Genomic DNA, 12,013 nt, shown 5'->3' with positions numbered 1-12,013 from the left:
CACCACTTGATTTGATAGAGCAAAACTATGAAGTTGAATATTTAGTATTTTAAATTAAACTTGGTACTACTATGCAAAATATTTAAATAAAATAGCTTCGTTGCTTAACTTATCTGTAAATTAGCTTTAAATTAATTTGAAACAATGTCGTCTATATCTCGTTGGAAAATGTTGAATATTTCCAGTGAAATACTTTCCAATACAAAGGGGTAACGTTATTTTTGGTCGAGGACGATTCGGGACGGGGTAGAGAGAAATATATAGGGTAAAAATAATTTTGTAATTATTGTAGAAGAAGTCGGAGAGACAAATGAAGGAAAAATGATTAACACATTCCGTGCCACCGAAATATTCAGTTATATCTTGCTTATGAGTGCACTGATTTTTTAAATGAAATATTAAAGTATATTCAAGTTTTTGGTGAATTTTATATACATTTTGATATTATTTCTTCATGTTTTTGCTGCTTTGAAACCTGTACCGCTACCCTTTGCCTCATGCTTCACAAAAAATATTTCCTCAGAAAAATTGGGCGTATACCACAAATGGTACACATGGCATGGAACGTGTTAAACTTGGAAAATAATTTTAACTTAAAATTGTATAAAGTATCTTTTCACATTTTTGGTAAAAATGTTGTCAAGTACTGGTTAAGTACTGTTAGGGGACAATTTATTATATTAAATTATATTGTTTAAAACAGATTGTAACTGAATTCATTAATAACTTTTTAAGACATTCGCTTCGCTAGCTTGAGAAATCCCATTTCGAGGAAGTCGCGTTTAAAGTTTTACATGAAGAAAATGTTAAAATTCTTTTAATTTATCGCTGACCAAGTAATCCAGGATCGTATATCAATCCTTTCATATCTTAGAGAAAGTTCTCTTGCATACTGTTGCCTTTTTTGCACTTTTGACCTGCTTTAACGATGTTGACGCACGATACTCGGAAGCGGCTATGTGCTTATGGTCGGAACGCTCCGCAAACATTTTTGCTGGTGGGTTTACAATTACTTGCAACATGTTCATAACTTATGACAACAACACTAACCATTGTTGAACGTACAAGTACTTAAACATCCTGCAGTTTCTGATTCTTTAGCTTCACCATAAAAATATACCTAAACTAAAACACACACAGATTTGTCAAAGCTTTTATTGTCATTTTATTATTATCAAATTATTTTTCATACGTTCGTACAATTTCTGATGTGATTTATATAATTATTTTAGACATACCTTTAGTTTCCATTAAGAAATGTTATCATTTCCTGGTTCCACAACTTTTTCCATTTCTTTTATACAGACATTATTCAATTGTAGTAAGCTGTGATTTTAAATATATCCTAAAATTGTCAAAATTTTTAATGTTTTTTCTTATTAAACGGAATGTTAACGTACATATTTTTAAATAATTTTTTAAAGAAATTCTTCCTTAAACTCAAATTTCCATGGTTGTAAAATTTATTTTAACCATAAAAAAATATTATTAATTAATAGTAACAATAATATTATTAACTATTATTTTATTATTATTTATGAAATGTAGATTTCGATTATATAATTCCTTTCAGTTTTATGGAACACCCTCTCGAAAACATTTTTAGTCACCATAAATGAAATATTATTTCCAAACAGTTGAAAATATTATGAATAAAATTCGTTAATAACCATTGTACGGAATACATTACATAAACTTGTTACATAATTGTAATTTCCAACATTTAAGTACCGCTTATAAAACGCTCGTATTCCGAAATTTTCAGATACACGAGGATTCGCAGAGATTTTAAAGTTTAAAGCGGGCCTATGTAAAATAAATCCATCTCGAATATCCTCATTGAAGCGTTATTACTTCTGAACAGTGTTTTAAATTCATAAAATGAAACTTGGATATTGCTGGATCAAATTCCTTAATAATTATTCAGAGCAACATGTGTCATCTTTTTAATAATTGCAAGAAAAAGAATTCAGGAATGGGTCATTTTGGTTAAAAGGGTTATAGTTATATTTTTTATGCAATTGTCCAAGTGTTACAATCAAAGTTCCATAAAATGTCTAAATAGCTTAGCATCGATTACGTGTCAGCTAATTTTCGACGTCACAAACAATAGATAGAAAGTATCTAACGAAAGGAAAGGAGAAAAATATCGGCGGCAGTAACTACCAAATTGATTGGACTTTTATTTCCGAAAATCTATTCAATGACTAACGTGGTAATGCTCGGCAACGCGGTTCAACGTCGTTAAACTTTTTCATCTGCTTTTGAAACTCGAAGCTGGTGAAAGTTTTTCTACCATTTTCAACGGTCGATAGAACTACTACATAAATGTATTCCACACTCTCACTGTTACTTCTTTCCCACTTTTCTGTTTCCGTCTCTTTCTCTCTCTCTCTCTCTCTCTCTCTCTCTCTCTCTCTCTCTCTCTCTCTCTCTCTCTCTCTCGCGCGCGCGCTCGCGCCCAGTCATATATTTCTCAGAAAGTTTCCCTCGAACTGTGAAAATACTTTTCTGCCTCGCCTCGGATCATTACACTTATAAATTTCACTCTCTTCTGGCTTCTCGGCAACCGCGGACTGTTAATTATGAAATTTCCGTGCTATGACCCGCTATTTTCTGTTCGTTGGTCAAGGAGAGAATGCAACGTGAAAACTCTTTCTTCCACCGACGACGGAAGATTTTTCATTCCCACGGAAAGTTAGTGTGTATATTTCGTGACTGGACAATTTAAAGTTGAACCAATTCCGTTGTAAAACGTGGGAGACGGAAACAGCGCCACGCGAGTAGGTGAAGTGTCCACGACTGTAGAACGTCAGGGACAAATGCACGAGAATCTATTATAAAGGGCAGTTTAGGTTACAACCGAGATTCCTATGCACCGTTATATGATGTAGCTGCATGCATGTTAATATTATTGTTGACTTTTAGTTGATTTCTTGACACTTCGTTTGTGAAATGGTAAAATGGTAAAATTCCTTGTAAAGAAATTGAATCAAATTTAACCAGAAATATATAATTATGCTAAGGAGTTACTGGTAATATTATTTTTTATGTGTAATCAATTTTTTTTTATTGAGTGCAAGGAATTTTATTAAACAGTATTGAACGATGTTTTGATTTAAGAAAATTTATATTATTAAGCAAATTTTGCAAAAATTTAAAAGAATAGTAATCTCAAAAATGTAAAGAAATGTGTGATCTTGCATTAGTTTGTTAAACTATTACCTACTTCTTTTCTGTTCAATAGATCACGCTGTTTTCTCTATGTTTGCCTTCAACTGATCCAGTTGAAGATATTAAGTATTTGATAGAACTACGAGAATTTTATATGCAAACGTTTTAAAAATGTAAAATTTTTTACATATACTCGAATGCATCTTTAATGTTAGAAATTAATTTTTTTAATAATATTAATCATCGTTGAAAATTATAGCAATTTAAAATTTTGTTCTATCTAAAACTGTATTCAGAAATATTGCACACTTAGTGATTTCACTTTTAATTGGAAATTAATAAATCAATAATAATTTTATGCAATACTAACGTGATTATGATTTCGACTAGAATCGCCTTAAAAAGTAATATGGAAATTTAAAAATATTAACTTTATAGATATTAGTTCTGTAAATTCTAAGACCTCAGTGGTTTCATTAAATGGTAAACGCTCGTAATAAATTGCTAGTTTCTAATTATTCTATACACACAGCATTAATCTATTAATTGAAACATATTCTACCTACACAAATTCACATGTACCTAGCTAAAGCTGAATAATTGCAGTTAGATACAAAGTAAACTGTAATAAATGCAAACAAGGGAAATGTTTCAATGTTTTTTTAGTAAATAAAAACTGTATCAAAGGAATTGATTCTTCATTACTGTAACATGGTTATAAAAGAAAAAAGATGGGTGGTTTGCTATGTTTCAATCACGAGCGGAAATTTGATTAAATATATTTTTCAGTTAAACTATAAGGAACTCAAATTTCCATCTTTTCAATATTTGAATATTTCTGATTCTTCTATAGCGTAGATTAATTTGAATCAATATTTCCCATCAAACAGACAAAAATCTCTGTTATAAAATTCTTTAAACCACCCATTCGTAAATGTATTTCACAAAATACCATGCACACAACAAATCCTTTTTATTGTTCAAAGTATGTTCCTCCGATTTTCAAAATAAAAACATAGTGAATGGAAAGTACACATGTAACTTTTCATAATTCATTTTTAAAATAGGAATAATTAAAAACAATTGAAAGCAATCAATAATTAAAATATGTTTATATTTCGATACACATGTACTACATCATTATATAAATTTATCACCTTATTATCGAAAAAGAATCGAGTACTACTTACTTCAACAATTTGATATTATTAAATACTACAAAACACTACGATTACTATATTCTATGTCTAAGCAAAAATTAAACTTATATTCTTATATTCTTATTATAGTCCTTAAATGTAATTGCTTTCATCTCGCAATAACTGAAGTTAATTATAAGCTAATTATGTTGGATTAGTTGCATAATTCCATATAATATTCTGAAATCGTTACCACTTCTCGTAGTATAATAACGAGCATATAGCGTGATTAACTCCCATAATGGTGTTATGGCTCCTTTTCTTTCACTTCGGTAGTGCGGTGTAAAGTTCCCTCGTCGTCGTCGTTGAATATTTTGGAATGAGAGCATGAATATGTAGTACCTAAAGAGGAAACAACGGTAATTGAAAGTTACGTTTAATTAAAACTAAGAGTTGTTATTCTGGACAAATTGGCGTATTTGTTGTCCAATTAATATAAAGATTGATAGGAATGTTTCGTTCAACCCGCTAATTCCACAAAGGAAATTTTTTCAGTGAATAAAATCCCATTATCATATGATAAATATTTTAAACTCTATAATTGTCATTTCCGATACTATTTCTTTTTTAATTCCTTACTACTGTTATTAATACAATATAACATACATAAAAATATATATATAATGTAATGTAAATAGTTGATATAATGTAATAAATATTTTAAATCTTGTAATTATTTCTTTTATTACAATTTTTTATTTTTTACCCATAATTCGTAATATAAGACAGTATAATATATATTTCCATTTTTATTTAAATAATCCATGGAACAAATACATGTAGTTTTGTTGAAAGAATCAGTAATAAATATATAACAGAATAAGCGATGTAGAATTAGCAAGTTTCACCGATCTGACAGAGAAAAGATCCAATAAATCCTCTGATGGATATGAATTCATGCAGGGGACCTTAATGCCTGTTTTTATGGTTGATCGAGCGCAAGGTGAAACTCAGAGTTTGATCGAATCAAAATGAAATGATATTGACAAATGCATTTCGAAATAGTCTTACATCCAGTTAAATCCGGACCATCGATTTGTAACAAATTGAAATGCATTCTCAATTTGAAGTTAAACATTATCTTAATATTTTTTTATTGCAGTATAAATATTTCATAACAACGTAAAATAATTAATAATTTCTACTGCTTTAAGATCACAGTTATTTTGACATAACATAAGTCCAATAACTTTTAGGAAAAGTGATTGGTAAGAATATAAAATAATTGATCATTTTTATCGTTTAGAAATTGTACTTTGATTTATCATAATTTGATTGTGTCTAATTTAGACTTTGATAAAGTTATGTAATATGATTTTATTAAGAGGGAAGTAACGCCTGTTCGTCGTAAACTAATCTGTGTCTTTCATTTTCTAGGTGACAAGTACATACAGTCGGTCTCTGACAACACGTACAAGGTACACATGAATCTTACAATTCTCAGAGTAGCAGTGTCGGATTACGGAACGTACAAATGCATATCAAAAAACTCCCTCGGAGAAACGGATGGTAGCATTAGGCTTTATCGTAAGTATGTTTATTTTTGTAATAATAATTTTCAATTTTTAGTAATTATTAGCATATTGTAATACTATTAATTTACTACCATATTGAATATTGAAATTATTCCATTAAAGGATACCAGGAAAACATTAGAGTAATAATTTATTGAACTTATAAAAATAGTTTCATTGAACCGAATCGTTAATATTAGACATTGTTATACTTAATATCGATTCCTCATCTTCGAATCAAGCAATATTCAATTTGGCATGGATTATAGAATCCTTAAGTAGATTTTCGGTAAGTTATTTAATCCGCTTTAACTTTTGACTGCATGAAAAGTTTGCTTTTGACATTTTTGAAAATGCGCAAGAATATTTTCTAATGGTTGAATTATAAATCTCTAAATAAATATTAGATTTTTCAATATTCTTTACGACTTCATTGATTGTATAATTACTGAACTACTCTTTCTTTAAAATCTTTCACTTAAGAAATAATGAATTTTGCCATTTTTGTTTTTTTATATTTTATTAGGTGTACCTTGAACTATTAAAAATAGTGGTGTATAGAACATCTATATATTAAAATTCTACATTTCTCTCACTAATGAAAATACGAACATTTAAGTTTAACATAAATAATCTTGCCAATAATATTGTACATTGTACAGTTACAAATTATATGAAAATTGTATGACCTGGCAAAGATATTAAATGTTCTATATGATCTTATTTTGCTTTAAAGCACCACCAATTTTCCTATACAGTTCTCTTGTATTCTTTTGAAAATTCCATTTTGAATATTTTTTCATTCCGTTTGAAATATCTAAAATAATTTTTTCATATTTTTTAACTCAATATTTCTGCGATTTTTATCAAAATATATTTAAACATGTGTAATAATATTTAAATGGCAGGACTGAAATAACAGATTCATATCCTTCAATATTTTATTGTCTTCTAAATATTTCAAGCAACTGTTTGTAATTCCACCAGTGTATTTGGTATCATAGCTACACTAGTAGACAAATTTGTTATCAATTAGCCCTGCGCAGACGGCACTGCATGCAGCTGCAGAATATTCTGTTATTACGCGACTGTCAATTCTCCACCAATGCGAATCAAATCTCCCACTGCATAAGCAGAAATACACCCCAAATCATTATCGACCGTGCACTACATTTTAATACTGGCTTCGGATATATTTCCTTGTACGCTTTTCGTTCACGTCTCGATAAATACTAACACCTTCTGTTTCCAAAAATGCTGAACTATAATTCGTTCATCTGCAAAACCAATTTTTCAATCTTACACTTGTTAATTAGCAAACTACCGAACTTCATACAATTACACGTTCTTATAAATAAATTTAAAGTAACAAATTGTAAAATTACAGAATATCCTACTTTCTGTACTCCTACGTGAATTATTGCAATGAATTGAAACTAAAATCAAATATTATTGGTCCTTTCATTAACCCCTTGCCCTATGATCTATTTTTCAACTCTGACCGACACAATTTGTCAGTAATAGTTTATTGAAAAAAGAGAAGAATTCTATGCACATTCTACGTCTACATCTGTCTTACAATATAATAATTGATAATACAAGAATATATTTAATTTGAATTCAAAGGAATCGAGTAATATTTATGTTTGTTAAATTCTGTTTAAAATGTTTACCACGTTTATCACACGTTATTGTAAGCCAAGGGGTTAAGGTTCGTATTTTCTAACGTTTTAGAAATATTTGCACATTATAAATGCAATATAAATTACGAAGCTCCATAAGTTACTGAATACATTTTCAAGCATTTTGTCGTTTTTTCCGGTTTTTTGTTTTCCAAACAATGATCTTTTAAGAGCAGTTCTAGATCGTAAAAGAGTTCACGAACTATTGAAGCGTTAACCGACATTCCAGCAGTCTGCTGTGGATCACCCGATAACCCAATGATTGTAGTCTTGAAAACTTTTCATCGTTTTCCTATATTTTTCTAGGCGTTCCATTAAATCTCTTTATTCTATTTTCAACTACCGTCCACGAAAATCTACATTCTCTGGCATTTTTTCCTTAACTAAGCTCGTCTTGACAGTAAATAATAATGCTGCGATGTCTACCTGTTATTGACAGTTCCGTTGCTGCACTTATTACGTCAAAGAGTTTATAACCTTTACCAATAACGTTCTGCCATACACACACGCCATACATAAACCATTGGTTATCGATAATAATTTAGAGATATTGTTTGTAATGAAAATCGTAGGAAAATATTTATTTATTGAAAGTTATGATGAAAATATAATGAAAATATTTCTGGTAATAAGAAAACTATTAAATCCATTCTTTGTTCACATTTTGTAATAAACATGGAAAAATACGTTTTGACATAATAACATATTATAACATGTACGTAGCATAAAAAAATACTCATCATATTTATATTATTAACATACATTTCAACTAAAAACATATCTGACAATTCGACACAAAAAATTTTTACTCGATATTCTAGATTTTTCAAAAAATGTTTTCAAATTGAATCATTATATTCTGCGAATGTTAAACGTATTTTTCTGAAAACAATTTTTATAAATACGACATATTTTTTTTAATAGTAAATTAATATGTCACATATCACATTAATGTCTTGTAATATCAAATTCATATGACGTAACGATAAAACAAAAAGTACAATATTAAACATTTCTTATCCAGCATTTAGCACTAGGTTTACGGAACATGTCAATTTGGCGCACACTGAATTTTATAAACACAATGCATATTGTTAAATAAGCTGTCACGAATCGTAATAAAAACGACAACTCCACTCTTTAGACATAAATTTCAAACGCACCTATAACGCTCTGTCATTTCATTACTCTTTGATGCTTTATAACCAGAGCAGATGATTTACGTTCTCAACTACTAATAATAGGATTGTAGTAATTTTGAGGTTTGTATCAGAGGTGCAGTGGGCAGAAACAGTAAGATTACTACGGAAAATAAAGAGTACGTTTATTGAGACACGGTTTAAAATACAAGATCTATTCTACGCGATGGTTCGGCTGTGACTGAGTGCAGCCAGCGATGGGACACTTAATTTATGATCCACCATTGGGCCACGTGCTTTAAGCACTTCTCAAAGAAAACAGTCCCGTGTCGCGCCAGGCGCTCGAACCAAATCTCCTATTACAAATTTGGAGAGATCGCCTTCTAGCACGACAAGGATAATAAGTAAGATAAAAATTTTCATGACGTTGGAAGTTTTTATCAACATAAACTTTAATCACAACAATGACCTGCTGCGAGATACAACTATACAAAATCAATTTTCTGCTTTTTCATATAAAATCACTATTTTTTTGGTTGTACCACCAGTTACTAAACACTATGTATAATAGAAAAGTTTAACTAGTAATAATTGTAATAAATTCTTTCTAAGTATTTCTAAATACGTAACAAATTGCATTAACAGAACACAACAGTCAATTTTAGATAAAAATCAAGGTGTTAAAAGTTTTAACCCTAGAATTACGTATCAGTTAAAATAACTGGTTTTAATTGTCATATTTTTCAATTACTGATCTTATAAATACCTTAAATATTTGAAATTATTTTGAAAATTAATAGATTCACTTACCTAATGCAATGAACATCAGCGAAAATAAAAAAAAAACATATTCTTATACCTTTCATAGGAATTACATATTAATCGTGTTAAATACTCAGTAATTCTAGCGTTAAAGACGAAAATAAACAAACCAAAAGGGTGTACTTAAGTTACGAAATATTGCCACTTCCTTTGTGAAGGATCTTGTGAACTGCATATGCAAGGGGTGAACAAGGAGATAACTGAAACAAAGGATGATGTCGCATACGTACAAAACGATCATTGGAATCGACAGCATTCCTTCGATAAAAGGAACGAAAATTGAACTGCATCACAGCGTGCTTTTAATAAAAGAGTTGACGCGAGACCACCTGGTGCCTGCAGCATACGTTGCAGTTATACTAAAATGCTTGTCTCAAAATTCAGATTAAATAAGAAATAGATTTCTATTGTAATTTTAAGTTTTTAAGATACGGTTTAATTAATTTTTCGGGAACATTCGATTTGTACTTAACAATTACTAAATTAAAGCAGTATCGTTCGAAAATATTTTTTAAAGAAGGAGAAAATGCACAAGGCTCAATTTTATATACCTATTTATAAGTCAAACCTTCTATTCACTTTAGCTAGGTAAAACAGTATTGTGCAATTATATTTCAAGTTAACATTGCATTTGAAAATTGGATAGTGATGATCCAGAATTTCTTTATCAAAGGAAATATTCTGTCTTGGATGTTATTTTTAAGGAATTGTTTGTATGTTTCTTACAGAACACCATTTTTAAATACCATTTTCTACTTTTTCCTATCTCTTTATTTACTTTTTAACTTAAATTCGATGTTGTTGTATTCACTTCATATTTTGTATAAATGGGTGGACTTAAATGTTTTATCTTTTAGAAAGGAATTTGAGCTCAGGATAAGAATAAAAATAATAAAACTTTATTAATATCAATCTACAATATCTTAATAATTACAACTCTGTGTTATTTAGAATTAAATGAATTATCACAAATTGAAAGAGAGAAAACAACTTGTAGCATTTTAACTTGATAATATAGTGCCTTATATGGTAGTGTCTAATGGATTCAAATGATCCAATCTAAAATATAATGAAAGTTTTACTTAGGGTAAGTCGAAAACAGACAACCCCCTTTTTTTAAAGAATTATTACTTGACAAAACAATAGCTAAGTAGGCTTCTGTGCAAAATTCAGTATGCCACTAAAAACAATTGAAAATATGGATATTTGACAATTTAAATGAGATTGAACCATGTCACCCAGAATTACCCTATACATTTGAACATATTGTATACCGGTAACATAATCCTACGTCCTTTTAAATTCTATAGCTGAGTACCAGTAAAGTAGCATTACGTTACTTTTAATTCTTTTAGAAGAGTGCTGGTAACATAATCCTATTTACATTATTACACATTTTCAGAAGACTACTGTTCACTTAATCCTACGTTACTTCAAAATCTGTAACCAAGTATTGACAGCATAACTCCATTACATATTTTTTATATTCATATACATTTTATTAACTGACTCTTGCAGTACTCAACTATGGACTTTGGGAAATTATTAACATACACCTCGATTTACACGATAATCCACGTGGATTCGTTTTACGTGAATAAAAATCGCGTAAGTAGAGTCTGTCGGTACAACAACAAAAGAATATTGAACAGAAAAGCTGGCATAAGTTTTAAAAATACATATTTATTTCACATAGATAAACTAAAGAAATAATAATGACATTTCAGAAAAACCAAGTTATTCACTGTCAAAAACATTTTATTCGCTGTTACTAAATTCAGATCGCGTAAATTAATCTCTTAGTCTATAATTTATTTCTGACGTATGATCCATACGACTACTTTGGTGTTAATTTATTAAAAAAGAAAACAGAAAAATTTTAGATATTTTCTACGTCTATGCTTGCTCTAAAGTATAATTATTGATAGCAGAAGAGTAATATTTAATCCAAATTCCAAAGAATTCAGTAATATTTTATCCTTGTTAGATTCACTTTAATTTTTTAGCTACTATGCGCCACTATATCATCTTTTTGAATGGTATGCCATTATAGCGGCTCAACTTTTTCTCTGTCATCGATAGCTGTGCACATTATAGTCTAATCTAACGTAATTGCACAGTGGAAAATTCTACCAGTCTGAAATCGCAATGCCACATTTATGATACACAGACCGTACCAAACCTTGCCGTACAAAGGTATAGACATAGCTTCGAGACTAGTCTCGCCGTAGCTAAAAGGTTAATTAATTTTCACTCAATTTAAAACTCTGATTTTTCCCAAACAAATCGATACTGCAAGTAAGAGTACTCGCAAAACTACTTGACGAATGCTAGCTCTCGATACAACTAACTATGCTTTCAACACACAGATCTCACAGCTACGATTCAAGAAATTCTACCGTTTATCTCTGGGTAATACAGAGGTATGTAGCTTTAAGGCTAATGCTTCCGTAGCTAAAAGGTTAAACGAAGAAATTCAGATC

The 12,013-nt window shown here is 29.7% G+C and overlaps 1 protein-coding gene across 2 annotated transcripts in view; it reads left to right on the top strand.

Annotated features, from left to right (window-relative positions):
- LOC116432487 (neurotrimin) overlaps positions 1-12,013 on the top strand; it is a 281,335-nt gene that overhangs the window by 256,004 nt on the left and 13,318 nt on the right. For both annotated transcript variants that reach the window (XM_031989532.2, XM_076364515.1), the window contains one exon: positions 5,751-5,900. In XM_031989532.2, coding sequence (XP_031845392.1) covers positions 5,751-5,900 — 150 coding nt within the window. The remainder of the gene's footprint in view (positions 1-5,750; positions 5,901-12,013) is intronic.

The sequence above is a fragment of the Nomia melanderi genome, chromosome 1 (genome assembly GCF_051020985.1).
Source record: "Nomia melanderi isolate GNS246 chromosome 1, iyNomMela1, whole genome shotgun sequence".
Classification (NCBI taxonomy): Eukaryota; Metazoa; Arthropoda; class Insecta; order Hymenoptera; family Halictidae; genus Nomia; species Nomia melanderi.
Note: the sequence above shows the minus strand (reverse complement) of the source record. Positions and strands in the feature narration are given on the sequence as shown.